The sequence below is a fragment of the Bombus fervidus genome, chromosome 15 (assembly GCF_041682495.2).
Source record: "Bombus fervidus isolate BK054 chromosome 15, iyBomFerv1, whole genome shotgun sequence".
Lineage (NCBI taxonomy): Eukaryota > Metazoa > Arthropoda > Insecta > Hymenoptera > Apidae > Bombus > Bombus fervidus.
Genome location: NC_091531.1, coordinates 8,920,406 through 8,938,993, shown reverse-complemented (window position 1 = coordinate 8,938,993; position 18,588 = coordinate 8,920,406). Strand labels below are relative to the sequence as shown.

Here is an 18,588-nt window from a genome sequence, read left to right as displayed (position 1 = left end):
GCAGTCGATAAAGTGCATATTCAACGCTGCTTTTCTCTTCGCGTGCTAGATGGACAAAAAAAGCTCTGCTGAAATTACTCGGGTCATTTTTCTCCATTTCCTTTGCCAGCAAAAAACCAACAATGACACATTCAGAAATGCAAAGGTGATTTTCCATTTAATATCGAGCCACGTATTACGAAAAGTAGGCAAAATTTCCGTTCGATAAAAATAAACTTCCCTTTTTTCTTTCTTCGTTCGCTTGGATTTTCCATTGAAATGGCTCAAGTTCTTAAATATTGTTTATTTTCTAGTAAATTAGTTTCGGGGCACGCTATCAAGCGGGTTGTGCGAAAGAAAAATTCAAGAATGTCTCCGGTGTTCGTTAATCCCGTTGCTTAATTAATTTTCACCGCAAGCATGTCAAGAGATAAACTCAACGCCCTACAAACATTCCAAAAGAACCGCCAAGAAAAAGCTGTACGCCTTAAATCGCGCGTGACAATCGATCTTCTAACCGTTCACCCTATTCATCCTCGAAAACATCAATTTCCGGTTGTGCGAGTCGCTCTTTTTCAATTTACATTTCAAAACATCAATCTTTCTCAAGATATTCCTCATATTTTACTAAAATTATTTATCCTAGAAAAATATGGATTTTGAGGAGAATTTTCATCATGTTTTTCTATCACTTCAATTTGGTTTTTTATCCAGGAGATTATTTCGTTTGATTTGCAAGAAGGTTCGGAAAGTTAAGAAATTTATTTCTTTTTTTTTTTTTAAGGATGAATTCGATTATTAAGAGAGTCAATATTTTTCTGTAAATACTCAAAATATTTTGTTAAGAATTAAAATGTGAATCGTCAATAAGGAACGTTACGAAAATTTTCGTGCTGAATCGAATTGCTGAAAAAGGGAAATTTTGTTTCGAAATTCGAAAGAACGCGCTCCTTTCTTCCTTAAATTACACGTGGAAAGCCTAATTCTTACGATTAATATCCGCGGCACTCGATGAAAAAATTGAAATAAAATAATAGAAAATAAGAAGAGAATAAGTTCCGTGGCATTTTCAAAAAATCACAGAAAGCTAAATAAACGACAGAATATCGCATTATGTATCCTCACGTTCGCCGTTAAATCGACCAATAAAACGATAAAGAATAATATGCACACGGTGGTGGAGAGCTTAGAAAGAAGGCAGTTTTCTAAAAATAACATCTTCGCTATTTTTCTTTCGTCGAAAGTACGGCGCACAGCTGAGATTAAATTCAATTAACCAGCATTCCTTCAGTTTCCTTTTCAAGCTTCCAATTTCAGTAACTTTCTTCGAACAAGGATCCGAACGCGAGATTCACGATTTCTCATTTTCTTTCATAAACTGCAACAGTTTCTCTCTCTCTCTCTCTCTCTCTGCCTCCCTTCAGTGCTGATGTTTCATTCTCACAACTTACAATCTCATTTCGTGCTTTCTTCTCGAGATTTACTTGGTCAGATTTTTTGGAACACGAATGGTCGTAGACACGAGCATTTTTCTTTTTTCCATTTAACCACACGAGGAGATCTCAAACGGTGAAATAACAATTTTCACAAGTTTGCCGCTGGTTAATTAGAATTTTCTGCGATCTCGTTTCGCAGAATTGTTCGCGGGGCTCCAATGGCGAGGTAGAAATTTTAATAATGAAAGTTTTAATGAAATATTTGTAAGTTAGTTTGTTAGAGGCCTAGTTTCGCTTTCATCCTAACCGAATCATTCAAATCGAAGGCGGTTCTAAACGATGAAATGCAAATTTGTTTCTCGATCGACATAAATTATTAATCGTTTTAATCGCAGAAAACAGAATGACAGATTTGTAACAATTGTACAGAATTCATTTTCTTTGGACTATCAACAATTTTAATATCAACATACCACCTTTTTTTCTCTGTAAAACTTTTTCCATGAGAATTTATGACGATAAAAGTCGGGCACGATGTATTCCAATATTTTTGAAAATTATTTATAGGAACTTTGAAATTTTATTTCTAAAGAAGCTATATACCTTTGTCATTAACAATTTATTGCCAATTCATACGCAACGTGGATCGAACCAAGTGCATATTTGAACAATAATTTAACCGACGATTTATCACAATGAAAGGAACGAAAGATTATCCTGCAAAGTATACAACAATATCAATTTTTGTATATAAAATATGTATGATGTAAATATCCTATGAAATATTCCAGAAAGGAAGCAAATTAAAGAATATTTTTTAAAGATTTTTAAAAGATTGCAGAAAACGTTAGATTAAAGAAAAACAGAAACTATTTGTCGTGGATGAAACAGTAATGTTTAAAATATTTTATAAAAGTAAACAAACCAGTTGAAAATGAATGGAAGATAGAATTATTTCCGTTATTTATTGCAGATCAGATATCGGAAGAACATTCTAATATCTAAATAAGAATGAAAATGGGAATGCACATTGGGAATGGGAAACAGTTGTCTGGCCGCGTACCGCCTCATTCTACTTCGCTTCTACTCGCTGGTTACAGAAAATGTCAAGGTCAACGGGAGAAATTAATAGTCTACGTACTTTTCATCTACGAGTTGAGAGCTCCCACTGATTTATTTAGAATTTTTCTTTCGTTATATTTTTCTTTTCTTTTTTTCTTCGATAGAACAAAGCGAGTTTAGAAGAAGTTGGCGAGATTTTCCGCGTTCGTAACACATTTCGCGAATTCAAAGGAGCGACGATTGACTTTGCAACGTGAAAGCGCAAGCCAGCGAGTAATTTTTCTTGAAAAGAAACAAATTTCGCGGAAAGAAACTGAACAACTATTCTACTTCCTTTTCCATATAATAGCTGGAAATTGTAGCTTAAAGAAGAAGCTCAATTTATTATATTTAACGCGAGAAAGAATTCTTTGTCCTTACTGAACGAAGTGGCACATTTTTCTTCGAAGAACAGAGTGTTCTTTTGTTTTTAATAAGAAAAATTGCGCACACTATATTATTGTATATCAAATGATCACACGTATTACGCATCAGAGTATACGATATACTATTTTCGAGAATAATATTTACATAAGGAGAGAACGTTTAAAATTCAGCAAGCCGAGGAAATAAATTTAGAAAAAGGCGAAAAATGGGGAGAAGCTGGGCGATATATTTCTTGGAGATCGGAAATTGAGAGAACCGAATAAACCACATTCGTTTGCGGAATATGGTGGCCTAGAATTCGCGACGAAATTCCGAGAATTAAAGGACCATCGTGGAATAAGCAAACCTCATGAACGATTCTGCTCACGAATATCATGGCATTTCTCTAACGAGGCGTCACGACGCCAGGAAATAATATTCCAGAGAATTTCGAGCAGCCACGGAAGAAGACAGTGAAGATGATCTGCACTTACGATCGTGAACGCGATCAATTTTTGCACGTCTTTTCGCAAATGGATTTCAGGAAATAGGCAAAGTTCAGGAAAATTATAATTCCAATCGAAACTTCGCAACGTTTTTGTTGTTTAACAATTATCTTTCCAGTTTCTTTGATTTTATAGGAATTTTACTCGCGATATGATTCACGTAACATTCCTCAAAAGGAAAACGGGACAAGATTGAAAGCTCGAGTTGATTCAAAGTTGAAGGAAAACACGTGTTAACAGGAGAAAGAGAAACAAACAGTTTGTCCACTGGATAACTTCATTTTTTTTTTTTTTTACTACTTTGAGACCATTTTCGATTGAGCTTTACTCGTTTATCACATTCGTGCATCTCTGCTTGGAATTGTCGTGACATTCTCAACAAAAAAAAGCAACAACTTGTCACGAACTGACTGTAATTCATAATTCAGCGTCAACCAGCTTCGGATTCTAACTGTGTGAAAATGTTCAACATGATAACTGTCGGCGATTAATCATCGCCGGAACAGGAAAAATGAAAATCAAAGTTTAGATAGATGCCTTAGATTTGTTTCGCTTTGAATATTTTTTAGACGTTGGTTACTCGATCGAGTTTCATGGACCATAGGTTTCTAAGAACCCATTTGTCTCGGCGATTATTCATAAAATACCTAAGCTCAGTGAACGGACAAAGAGATTCCTCGAAATTCCCTTCCATTTATCACGACGCGTTATCATTAACTATGAAAGCTGCTTGACCTTCGTAAGGAAGCTTCAAATGCTCATCTACTTCAAACAAATAAATTCCAATCTCGAAGGGTCTTGAAAAATTGACGACAGCCCATTTCAAACAATAATCGATTCCGTCGTTTTAAAGACGAGGTACGATGTTCTGATCATTTTAAAAAACACACACACACACACGTACGAAGTTTCTGAATAATTAATTCTCCACTTTTATCTGTCCATTAAATAATTCATTCTAAATATTTATGTCATATCGCTTCGTTTCAATCGGCTTTGATCTACGCGAAGAATAAATTCGGATACTGATCTAATCGCTTAAAAAGTCCAATCCACCGTTGTACATTTTAGGAAATAAGTTCCACTGCTTGTGTTTAATTTTACAACCAAATCCTTATCCACCTGGAATCCGATTATTAAGTCTCGAACTTGATCGTGCAAAGCACGTGTCGCAACACCTGAAACCTAAGTTCTATTCTCATCCGAGAAACGAATCCTAAAATCCCAACGCAAAATGCCTAAGAAGTTTACGAGCAACCAATGTAACCTCGAATATGCCGATAAATCTTTGCAAAGGCTAACGTTTCTTCGAACGATTATCCAAAATATCAAACATATTGCTAATTTCACACTTTGGACCGTTGACAGAAGCGTCAAACATATTCACAGACACCAAAAGTCTAGGTCTGTCTCTCACTAACCTACTTGAGGGATGAACACGTGGCCCACAGGGGCAGCAACCGCTGCTGGAACGTTTCCTTCTACGTGCACACCAGTCCTGACCCATCCTCCGTAGCCAAGCTTTTTGGCTTCACCTCTTCCAGAAGTCTACGTCACGTTCCACCAACCAAACATTTAACAATTTCTCAACTCGAATATTCTTCCTCTTCTTCAACGCCCAGTGACCATGCATTCTCACAATTTGGCCAAAAGCACGCTCTTAAAGGCGCACTAGAATTTCCAGAATTTCTCAGCTTTCTTCTTGGAATCCGAGTGTTCGATCGTATAACGATGACTTTTGAAGATATTTCATTCGTTCGATGATCGATTCCAAGATTCGTTGTTCCGATTAATCGGAGGTTGATTGGTTTTAGGTCTAAGTCTGATTGATGCTGACAAGTTTCTTGGTCCTGGCGAGTGTCTTTAGGAAATATTTGGTTACTACTAAGGTGGAACACTGTACGAAGGTTATTTAAAAATTCGACAGAAGCGATGCAGATGATTTATTGTTGTCGTTATTCGTTTGGTCATGTTGGGTCCCGGTTGAACTATGTGTAACGATGAAGTAAGTAGCTTTGGTACGACAACATCTTCTGGAAACTGTTCTTAGCATAATTTCAGTTTTCTTAACTATTAATATTCGTTACAGTACGATTGAATTGCTTTCATTTTGTGACTAGAGTTAGCTACACTTCTAAGGAACATTCTGTCTTTCTTCGTACGTCGATTTTTTTCACATCAATTTTCTTCGTTTCGTTGAACATTCTCGAAAAATTCTCTGATTAATTTTTATAAACTTGCGATTTCTTTCTCCGTTAAAAAAGATCGATATTTCCTTATCCCTCGGTTTTAATCAAATTTCTCTACATTTATATTTCGTAGATTTTCAAATTTCTACCGGAAAATCTGTTACTCCATCAAAAATCTGTCGAATATTAATTCAATTTTATCAACGTGCGAGTTTCTTCTCGAACATATCGTTCATTTATCTTCCATTTCCTCGATAATTTCCTATTCCGCTAAAAGATTTCAGTTTCAGGTAATCGAGATTCCCTCTCGATTTCCCGCTATTTTTTCCAAATTTCCTTGTCGAAATAATCTCTTAAATATATCATCGGTGCATCGCTATTGTCCCGTTTTCGTTTCGCCCGAAATTACAGTACGAATCGAGTGGAATTAAGTGGCTAATTAGCGTAGTCTCTTCAGCTTCAATTATCCCGATGTTAATTTCGTCGAGGTTTTCCAACACCGAGAAACACGTCGACGGGTGAAACGAATGGAAAAGAAGCAACGAGAAAGGGGCGGAGGGAAACTGTATTTTCCAGCGACGTACACTCGACCTCACGAGCTTTCAGCAAGATTGTCGGATTACACGCGTGATCCTTCCAATTCACAGAGTCTTGCTGATCCTTTTCGTGCCGTGACCAAGATGGATCTCGAAAGGTAGCCTGTCTGCGTCGACGTTCGGCTCAAACTCTCCCTTCAGCGTAGCTTCTATGGGATTATTTGAGGATCTGCTGCCTCGATTAATTAGTACTAACGTCATCAATTAGCATTAAGATGAAAAGTTGGTATTAGGGGAGATTACTATTTGAGGATTTGTTCGCAGCTTTCTTCAAACTCCCGGCAAATCTTCGTCGAGTTTATCGGTGATTTTATCGACTATTGGAAAACCGGAATTTTTATGGGATTCCTCTTAAATTTCACCAAGTGATCGCAGAGTCGATGTTCTTGTTAATCGTTGACGTTAATTGGTATTTGGCAATGATTGAACAATGGAAGTTTCCGGACTTGCTCGAAACTTTTTTTAAAGCTTTGGAGCAGCTTCATTGAGTTTTTTTTTTTATCTTGTCGATGATTGGAAAATTTAGATTCTTACGCAGTTCTTCTTGAATTTTGACAAGTGACTACAGAGTTGATGTCTCTGAATTGCTATTTTCTTACAGAAATTTTTCTTACATCTTTAGAATTGTATGCGGATATATTTTATCAATATTAAGAAATATATTTTCTTCTCTAGTAATCGCTGTTCCTAATTGTTATTCAATCAAGATTCACTATAATAAAACTCGAGGCCTTCTTAAACCTTCTTAAAAAAATATTCTGCTGAAAATTACTCTCAAGTTTCACTCGAGATTCCAGTGTTAACTGCAGACTCGTTGCTTCAATTAATTCCTGACGCTAAATAACGTATTGTACATTGGTTTAATCCACTTACGTAAAATCGAAGATTCGTGCAAACAAGTATGCTGCTGAAAATCCTTCTCAAATTTCTAATTCTCCAAATGAAGTCGAGTTTTATTACTTCAATTAATTGGCACCATTTGAAATTCGTTAAAAATTCACTAATCGCTACAATTGTTAGCATTAATGACCCATTGAAATAGGTGTTGCATTCAAATTTCAATCTCTCTAAATTAATTCTATATTAGACACGTTGGACCCGTTCAGGATTCATTAACTTAACATTAGAATGTAAATCACCAAGCTCTTCTAAATTAACCATCAAATTCAAATCTCTGCTCTCAAATAGCAATTTGCTATCTTAACGTTAATTCAGAGACTAAACTTATTACCGGAATCTCTTCCTGTAAATTTCAATGTTTCATTTCTCACAACATGCTTTAATTTAGCATTAAGCTCTAAATGACAAAAGCGTTTTGAAAAACTGACTTCAAATTTCTCATGGTAATTCGTTGTCTGAAATTCACCAGAGATTCAAATTATCGTTGAAGATCTGCCAAGATTTCAATCTTCAATTTCTTTTTTTTTTTTTTTTTTTTTAACGTTCATTAACTTAGAATTTTGAATTCTGAATTACTACGAGGTTCACCAAAATTCAATTTCTTATTTTTCATTCGTCATTTATCGGAATCTCTGCTTTCAAACTTAACCGTGAAAACTTTAATTTCCAGCATCTTAACAGATTCACCGTCGAGAGTTTCCTAGTTTACCATAAAGCTGAAATTGACCATTCCACGCCATAAATCCAGCACAAATTCAGTTTATCAGCAGGATCTGTTCCGTCATCTTCGATATTCAATCCTCCATAACCAAACACTGCTTCGCTTCCTTATCAGTCTGTCAAGGATCGATCTCAATTTTCAATCCCCCATAACCAAACACCAATCGGGTATTTCAAATTCAAAGTCACCCACCCTAACATCAACCCGTCAGAGTCTTATCTTCACCCCATCCGAATATATTTCACGTCCACCCTCGACACTCGATTCCCTTCGAAAATTCACCTCTTCTCAACTCACCGCTATGAAAAGCCACCGTTAGAAACTAAATCCACCCCCCTCCCTTACAACACGCTTCCACCCTTGTCCCATCTTCATTTCTTCACCTTCGAATGAAAACTGAAATGCAGCAAATGGCAACGCAGACGAAATCGAAATATTTTAAACAGCAATTTACAGACTCGATTCATCGTTAGAATTTCTTCCTTCGATTCCGATCATTCCCTTTTTGATTTATCACCAACTTGAAGTGGACAGTTGGTTGTAGATTAATTTATCATTCGAGCCTTTTGCTTCACACTTGTTCGTCGATTTCGATCTTTAATTATTCATAAGCTTTATTAGCCTTGCATTGAAATTTCAATCATCATCGAGTCGTTTCAAATTCATCGTAAAATCCAAATTGCCCATTCAAAATAACGATTGCTTGTTTCAAATCCATCAGAGATTCGCATTATCAGCGAAGAATCTCTTGGAACTTATTCATCAACTGTCAAGTTGTAAGATTCGTGTCACCGTGAAACTCGAACTAGCGATTCCTCGTCTCAGATCCACCACAGACTCCATTCGTCGTTAGAATCTATTGCCTCGAAGTTCTTCGTCCATCTGCATCGCCAATTTCTCGTAAGATTCGTTGACCCAGCGCCAGGATCATCACCACGATCCACCAGACTCACCACCAAATTCAAACGGTCGATTGGTCGCCTGAAATCCACCATACATCCGATCTATCGGCAAAGTGTCTTTCATCGAACGCGTGCACGAACGTCGACCTTCGATTTCCAACTTCAAATCCCTGGAAATCCACATCTACACTGTCACTGTCATCGGAGAGTCAGCACGTGGACACTTTTCATCCCTTCCAGGCCTGGAACGCGTCGAAAAAAGCGACTCACGTGACGCACTGTGGTCCAGGCACCCCTAAACACCAGCCACACTACCAACCACGGAACAGACGACTGTCAAACACGGTCAAGGGCGAGGAATTCGCGATTGTTCGACACGGAGGGTGGAAGATGGTCGGTGGAAACTGGCCAAACTCTAGAGAACAGGATGGAGAGGGCGGAAGCGACACGCAAGGATGGAGAGACGCGGCTACCAGCAACGTGCCCGCGAAAATGTAAACTTCCAAGGGGATGATATGCTGGCGAGGGGAGAGGATGGACATTGGCGTTGAACAGAGCGAGAGAGAGGAAGGCGATGGCAGCGCCTCCAAGCCGCCGAAAACGACCACGCCGTTATTAGGGAGGGGGTGGGATCGTTGAGACGCCCGGGAGGAGAGCTGCACGTTCTCTGCCTCCTGGCGAGGCCGAGCCTCGGGTCGCGAGGTCTTTTGGTCCTCGAGTTTGCTTCCGTGTTGCCTTCAAGGTTGCCTCGTAAGGGTTGCGAAGAAAAAACAGCGAGGAAAGACATTTCGATGCATTTACGAGACTTTGGTAGGAAATTCGAGTCTTTCGAAAGGAAGACTGATATTTATGGACCAAAGGTAGATGTCTAGGTCTACTGGATCCAAAACCTGCTGTTTCTCGACTTTGTCTTCGCGTTCCCTCGGTTGCTTCATAAGCGGTGAGAATAAAAAAGAGCGGGGAAGCTGAAAGTTTCGTTGGGATTTACACGCATACGAGGCTTTCGCTGGTAATCGAAGCCTATCGAAAGGAAGGTTGGCTTTTGTGAATTCAGAATAGAGTTCTATCGATTTGTTGCAATTTCCAGCACAGCTGCAACTCGTGGGAGGAAAAGCCTCAGGTCGGACAGCCTCCCGGTTCTCGACTTTGCTTCCGCTTTGCCTTGAAGGCTAAAGGACGAGACTAAAAACGGTGTTTCGGAGGGAGATTAAAGGGGAAGCTGGAGGTTTCCTTGAAATTTAGATGCACGTAGAAGCTTCTGCGGTAGATTGAAATCTATCGAAATGAAGGTTGATTTTTGTGGTTTGGAGATCGATCTTCAGCGACTCGTTGCAACTATCTTCTGAGAGGAGAAGGTTTCGCAAAGCTTTCTGTTTCTTGATTTTCCCCTCCACGTTTCATTGGTTGCTTCATAAAGGATAAGAGTAAAAGAGGGTGGTTTGGCGGGATTACGAGGAGATCGAAGAAAGAAAGTGGAGGTTTTCTTGAAATTTTCATGCAAGTACGGTCTCCGTAGCAGCAAGTCTATCGAAGCAACGAATTTTCTTTGTAAATTGAGAACACGAATATGCAAGTGCTGGATTTTTAGAAGCCGAAAAGTTTATTGAAACGAAGGATGGTACTCGTGAACCGTACAGATACCCTGAGGTATTTAGTGCAATTTTGTGCGCAGGTAATTTTTCTGGTAGAAATTGGAAATTTGCTGAAACGAAGGGTGTTTTTTTTTTTCCTTTTATTAATTAGAGACGAATTTTGGAATCTTTGTTGAATTTAGACTGCAAGCTCTTTCGGGAATATTAAAAAGTCAGACATAGGGTGGTTTTTTTGAATCGAGCATATGGAGATATTGGTTTTACACGAAATTGAAGTCCGTGGAATCTAATTATTTTTGTCAAACGTCTTAATAAAAATGAATAAAAATCCTTCAGTGAAAATGAAAACACACTTACTGTAAATTTAATTAAATATCATCGTAATTAGAACATTTATTACTCAGGGCAGACGAAAAATAAACGAAAATTATAATACTAGAATATAATAAAATTAGAATAATAGGATAGAAGTGGGAAACGAAGTATTTTTGTTTCGTATTCGTGGCATTTCCTTCTATAATTTCTTGCTTTCGTTAGGCTTACGATGCAAATGAGTTACTAGTGCAACATGGTTAACGCCGAGAATTGCAGAAACGCGCGTAAATGAAAGTTAGGCGCGTACAATGCTCGAAAGGGGAAGTTTCAACGAGCTTGCTCGTTTCACGAGAACTTCCACGTGTTTCGTTCCTATTTCCTTTGACTTGCTTAAAGTTACGTTTAGCAAAATTCTATTGGATTCGCCAGCTGAGCTCTTTGTCGTATAGTACATTTCTATTGATTATTATTCCTTATTTGTTATACTTGTTCTTGGAACTTTCAATTTATACAAAAAATCTCTTTATCTTCTTTTTAACGCTTATGCAACATCATTATATAGTACAATAGGATAAAAACTTAGGTTCGTTCGACCGAATAAGCTTCTTTAAAATTTGTTTCGTGTAATTTTCCAGAATATTGATTTTACTTAATAATACACTACTACTTTAACAGTCACGTAGGTAAAGAATAATTTTAATGAAAATAATAATCGGTCGTAAATTGCGAACTGACATACAAATTACCAAAACTAGGTTCCATTGAACGAAATAGGTTTTCTAGCGTACTCCGAGGAACCACGTGTTCAGTGACACACCCACGGTGTTCAAAATCAATGGAAAGATGGGAGAGTGCGGCGGCAGTACCGTGACCCTCCGACAGGATGCTGTGGTCCTTCAACTAACGAAATAATAGAAGAACTTTGCAATGAAAATTCCGTTCCGCCTATTCTCCATATCTAACGATAAATTTTCCAAAAATTGGATACAGAAATGATAAAGTATTTAAGAAATCAAACATCTTGATAATAAAACATTAGAAAAATCGAATATTTACATGAAATGTGTATATTAGATAAGAGATGCTGAAATATGAAGATATTTAAACGATAAAATATAATAAAATATTTATAAATTCGAATATCTAAATTCGGATGCCTAAAAAGGCCAAAGAATTGAAATAAGGGAATTTTCAAATATTTGATCATTTAAATAGCCAAACATCCAAACAAGTAATCGAATATTTAAAGAATTCCGTGGCTACCAAATCGAATATTAAACAATCAAATACCTAACGGAGAACATAATAATGCGGATAACCATATATTCATATAACCGACCACTAAAACGCTAAATTAACTAATTATTCAAAGAACAAAGTCCAACTATTCAACGTTCAAATTCCTAACGAAATTATCCCAATTAACGTTTAACTCGGTAATAACCTCTAAACTAAACTCCTTCCGTAAACGCGCTCCATCTATCGATTACCGGCAAAACTATCTAATCTTCCCTACACGGTTTCTAAAACCCACAAGACAATAAATCTTCATCGTGTTCACTATCATTAAACGTGTTTTAATTCAGGCACGCGAGAAACGACGCTACGTTTGGAAGAACAGAAAAATCACTAGATCTGCTGCACGTGATAGGTGGGAAACCATGACCCGCGTAACGAACACCGTGTCATGGTTATAAACACCGTGGACAGAAAACGAGGCGAAGGTGGTAGGTTACCTACGTCAACGATTTCAGTTGCAATATTGACTCTACGCACGCTAACTATTAGTATCACGGAAGAAATCATGCTGGCCGTATTACGCGGGAAAAGCTAAAGGTTAACAATACTCTGACGCCACCTGATGTATCCAACCGCCATTAAGACCATTTTTTTCTTCTTACATTCCGCCTCCGTTACGATAAATTCTCGAGTTATAGAGAAAAGAAAGCGACACGTAACGAGGAATTGGTATTTTATGACGTAAAATATAGAATATGAATTGAGGTAAGTGCATCGCTTAGGAATTTAGAGACGAAGTGATTTCTCAAGATATTTTAGGTGAATTATAGCTCCTGCGAACGATTTCCGATAGACGTTTCGTGAATTATTACTTTACAGGTTCTGCCCACTCATTATCGTCGTTCGCTCCATCAGAGAATTATGAATTTATTCGATAAATTATAATCGTTATAATTAACTTTATGATTAATTTTACAGACCGATTCCACAGATCCATATCCATTTCTCATTATGAAAGATGTCATGAATATGAATTTTCTATGTTTTATTAAAATATTCCTTCTCATAATTCTGCGAATTTAATATCCCCAAAATTCCACAGATCTTTCTATGGGTTAAATTCTTTACGTAAATTTATTTACAGTTAAATCTATCGTAGTATAATTTATAATTAAAAAATAAACCTTATATATCTAATAGCAACATAAATTTCGATAGTTGACTGAATTTTCTCAATTTTGATACGACTTTCATACGATACACCATAGAAAAATTCAAGGAAGATGTTCAACAATCTGGTCAAGTTTGACTTAAATGCGTTTACGTCTCTAAGAACAAAATTCCCTAGGAACGTCACGGAATGCACATGAACGTAAATCAAGCGTGTATCGTGGAAAACCATAGGACGAGTAAAAAGCTATCGAGTCGACAATTTAACTCGAGTTACTTCCATTACGTTAAATCTCACCCTGGGGACCTGATCGAATCTATATTTTTCAGCTCTCGCAGTCTTCGAGGCGAGAGCAGATACTCGAACCGAGCTTTTAACCTCGAGAAAAACATCTTGGACACTCGTGAAAGCGGCCGTGATGTCCCTGAAACTTCACCTGGAGTGGGAGAGCCATTTCGAGCTGCACTATGTAATACGACAAGCTCGAGCAATCGTGTAATGGGATCTGGTGAAGATGAACTCCGGAATTGGTCCAAGAAAATCGATACCATTTCCTCTCCTAGTTATGAAAACCGATAGCGGAGATCGAATTTCGTGTATTACGAAATCTTATACGTCGATTAATAATAATTTATTGGTACTTTACAACTTGTCGATTGATTCGAATTATCAAGAAAATTGTTTGTCTTTCTATCGTGTAGGCAGATTCTAAAAAATTTTCTTTTCACAGCACCAATTCCAGAGAAGATTTATTGACAATTTGGAAAAAATTGTTTGAATTCCAAGGATTAAGGAAGTTCTAGGGAATTTTGTTTTCCTAAATAAGACAAATCGAGGAGGAGCCTTGATTTCGTGAAATTCGATAGAACATGGGATTTGAACAAATATTTTCTTATACGTAATTTCAGAAAATCTTGCATTCGTACAAAAGTAACGATGTTATCTTCGTTTAAACTTTCGTGATAAAATATTGAAATAATTAAAAATTACAAAATTTTCTAAAAGACTAAATAATTGTAAGAGGCAATATCAACTACTTTTATTAAGCTATGAATCTGAGACACAACCATCGTAATATTTACCCAACTTTGTATATCTTCGGTTTACGACTACGCAATAACGAAGATATATAGTTCCACTGAAACGAGGAAACTCTGTAACTAGTAGTAAACCTAAATGGAACTACTTTACCACTAAAATACCAAGGGAGACTTATCCAGATCTACTTATTGATTTCCTGTTGGATTTTCGGTGCTGCCACTACATTCTCCAGCGAGAAACTCCGATCTAGTGAAATTTTACGTCGGTAAATCAGATTCTTGCATTCTGTGTTATCTACACAAGATAGTATATTATCCAAAGAGTGCTTGGATCTGTTAGTGCGAATGTTCTTCGACGCTGGCGCCACGAGAAAGCTACCAGACATGTTATGAACTCGTCTCACAAATGTTTCAGTCAAAAAGTTTTAAAGAAATTTATAAAATGTTAGGCTTCTGTAAGTACGTATTTTTTAATTAAAATTTTTTAGAAGAATAAAACAATTCCTAAAAATTCTGCCAATTTCAGACTCCAAATTCCAAGGAACGGAAATAAAATATAACATAGAATAAATCAAAGATATAGATGTTATTTAACAATAAATCCCAAGTTCCTATACTTTCACCTTTGAAGGATTCTGCTAATTTCTAAAACAAACTTCTAACGAGTAATAATCCTTACAGCTGGCGGAACCAAAAAGAAGAAGAATATTTTATTAATATTTCTAGAATTGGTTCCTAGCATAACCATCCATACTTGACACGCAACGCGATCTAATTGAGTTACCGGCGGAACAGCTGGTTATATCATGTACTATAATGTACACGTGTTGGTTCGAAATATGTTTGCGCGACGAATTACCATCGTCGTGCAACTGAAACGGGAAGAAGAGGAAGATTTGCTAGCTCGAATAGAAACTGTGTATTTGAGGGTAAAAGATTGAGGGGACTGATAGTTGAATTTCGCTAAAGGCACCACGAGGACTATTCAACTGACTACATAAATGCTGATAATGCCACTTTCAAAAAATTAACAAATATATATAGTTCAGATTTCTAATAAAATTGCCGAAGTTTCGAAAGCGTATAAAATTGAGTAAATGAAAATTTTTGATAGAGAAATGTCATATGGGTGGGGAATGAAATGTTGACTGACACGCATTCGTGATCACTGTTTCTGCTGCTGTACCCTCTGGAAACCTCAAATCAAGCAGAAACTGTTGAAACACGACGTGTATGCCCGACACATAGAAGCGGAAATGTGTGATCAACAATGTGTCCGACGTCGCAAACAATTACCATCCGAGTCGATTAACCAAACATTGTATTTCAAGTACCCCGATGAATATCCATTTGTAAAATACGTTTTACCATGTGCTGAAATGTTCAAGCTTTGGAATTTTCAAAGCGCAAAATTCAATTTTAATTATCGAAACTTCCATATTTTGAAGGTTCTGAAATTTGCAATTCTTAAATTTTCAAGCGCAAATACGAATTATCAAATTTCCGATTTTCCAGGGCTTCGAATTTTCTCGTTTTACTCAGTTGAAACAAAGTTTCTTAAAAAGAAAAGAAAAAAAAATTCCATCCCCTCTTCGCATACATACAGAACTTCTCTTCTATGTAAAGTATCCTCGAAGTATGACAGGAAATCGATGATCGTTTCCTTCAAATTAGAATCGCAAAGTCGAAAAGCTGTCAGCGTGACACGAAACGACGCGTGACACATCGAAAACAATTATCGTTCGTGCACATTTCGAATCGATCGCGCCTTACAGACGTCTGCAAGCTGAGCACCACATCCTCCTCTTTTCATTCCCGCGAACCTATCTCGAACGTAAGTGTAATCAACTTTGCATGCTGCAAACAATATCGAATTGTTTCTGAAAAATATTAGGTTGGCAACTAAGTGATTGCGGCTTTTGTCAATACCACATCGTGGCAATATCCGCAATCACTTAATTGCCAACTCAATATAAACAACTGTGAACCAGTTGTTTACCAAGCAAAGCAAAGTGTTTTCAAAGGAGTCGCGTGCAAATATAGAAACTGGAAAATGCAGCTTTTCTGCTGTATTAATTAGATTCCAAAACAAATTAGTATTTATGTAAGATGGCGTGTTCACAGGCGTTGATGAAGAATTTTAATAAAGAAAAGTATGCTTTTCGTAAGCAGAAACATTTTAATATTTCAAAGTATGTTTTGTTTGTAAATGCGACAAGTAGATTCATTTTGCTCCAGATGCCTCGTTTTCTTTTGCATTTGTGGACATTCCTCTACAGTTTTCCATGTTTACAGCTGTCATAAATGCAGAAACGTGCAATTTAATCATAAGCATAAGTGGGTTGTTGAAGAAGTAGGGAAAGCAGCCACCTTCCATAGAATTATAATACAGAATTTAATGACAGTGGAACAACTCGGTATGTTCAGACATATTTGTATAAAAATCTGTAATGTCATTGTTGAAGTGGTCATCGCTTCTAAGAAAAATCTAAAGTCTGGTCTTTTAGCTTTCTCAAGCACCGAAGCCATCGACAGCGTGCAGACAAAAGACTGGGACGAAGGCAGACCATAAACAGTAGACAGGCGACGATGGCTTCGGGGCTTTCAGTCATAGGGTAACACTGGACCAGCTCAAATTATATTCCTACTTGCACTTGCACTTCTGCATTAAAATATATTTTCCACCTTACAATTTATCCACGCGTTCCTCTGTTCGTACATCTAATAACCACAACAGTTATTAAACGTTACTTCCTTTGCGATTCTATGATCCTGTTGCAAGAAGATGCAGAAGACTCTAATGACAGTAATATAAACCGATATTGGTCAGGCATTCGATCGGTTTTCCCATAACAACGCTATAATTCAGAAAATTCATATCAAATTTCTGTTGCGTGAATTTCCAGTCCTGAAATGATAATTTTAGAAAGGTCTGAATATTATAAAAAAATTGAAGAATATTCAGATTTGAAACTCCAAAACTTCGAGTGATAAAAAGTAAAAAATTAAAGTTTGCGAGCTTCGAATAGTTCGAGGTACTTGAAAAAAAACCCGAAGATTTATTAAAATTTCAAACCAAAATTCGAAAGCTTGGAATAACGTAAATAATTGATGTTGAAACTATGGCTGGCTTCACTCGAAATTGAAGTTGCATTGGGGCAGGATAATTAACGATCGCCTGTTGACCCGCTATAACGCGATTACCGTTGGAAATTAATTCCATGGGTATCTGTGCGACGAAAGCTCGTTCCAGAAACAAACAGAACGCCACGGCAATCGATTGTTCGCGAATTCGATACACGGATACCTCTAACGGAATCCCTATCACACCTTTCTGATAGCTGTCCATCCCCAATCCTATTGCAGAATGATATATTATTCCCTGTTAAATTCAGGTCGAACATTCACCAACAGATGTACCAGTAATACATGAGAATTCGAAACGTGGACAATGAAAGTTCATCGAGTTCCAAATTCCTATCTTCTAACTTCGAAATTATCGAATTTTTGAAATTTTTCATTTTCGAATGCTTAAGAAATCATAAATGCCCATTTCAGTCATTAAAAAACTTCAAATTTATGCTAAAGTAACACGTATTGAGACGTTCTCAATACACTCTATATTCATACAAAGTCTAATCAATAGGATTTTTACTTTATTATACGGATATTTCTATGAATATAACTAAAGAAATGGAATTTACATAGAAATTTGTCTTGTTTCCCAAACATTACAATAAATACCCTACTTTGAATACTTTACATATTTTTGATGAACATTAATGAACTCTAATTACTCACTAATCGAAGCGCTCCTAATATACGCTTAGGTAACACGTTAATTAACTTTGACTTGAAAATATATCTGGAAGGGGGCAAGTACGCCTTGGACAATTACATTCAGCGAGTAGCCTGAAGCCTACTCTTGGAAACGTGCTTTGTTTCATGTCGATATCTCAATTCGTTTCCGAGATATTGGCCTTTAAATTCCTACGATGTTTAGTATAGCGTGACTATGTCGGCGCAACGCAGATTTTCCTGGAAACGCGTAAGTTGCTACTAGCAATAAACCCGCTGACTCAACGACTGGCACTGACCAGCGCACGCCTGACTATAACGGAACGGGTCGGTGCGTGAGTGCGAACGAGAGGTCCAAGCGTGTTGGAGCGAGACGCACGCAGTTGGTACGAAAAATTAGACTTGTCTTTAAGCGACGATATCCGAAGAACGGAGCGTCGTATCGACATGATTCAAAAAGCATTTTGAAGGGAAGATTTCCACGCTTTCGATAGTGTCGAAAAAGTTTTCATTGACTTTCGTGTATCTGTGATATGGGACGGAAAAGAATGTGAGATTTTAATGAGTCTGAGGAATCGGATTGAGATTTAGATTTATTTTGTAGTTAAAATTGTCACGAAGTTTTGTTAATTTTCATTTATTTCCTACGTACCGGATTAAGGCGATGAGATTAAGGTCGATTAATACTGAAATGAAATTTTTGAAAATATAATATGTCGAACACGTTTCAGAGGAGA

General features: G+C 37.1%; 1 protein-coding gene across 11 annotated transcripts in view; it reads right to left on the bottom strand.

Annotated features, from left to right (window-relative positions):
* Positions 1 to 18,588, bottom strand: part of Dnc (phosphodiesterase dunce) — a 367,304-nt gene that overhangs the window by 133,299 nt on the left and 215,417 nt on the right. The window contains exon 1 of one of the 11 annotated variants that reach the window (XM_072017680.1): positions 4,810 to 4,955. The exons of the other annotated variants lie outside the window; for them this stretch is intronic. Within the exon in view, the coding sequence (XP_071873781.1) occupies positions 4,810 to 4,895 (86 nt within the window). The 5' untranslated portion in view covers positions 4,896 to 4,955. Of the gene's footprint in view, positions 1 to 4,809; positions 4,956 to 18,588 lie in introns of those variants that run through there. 11 annotated transcript variants of the gene reach the window in all.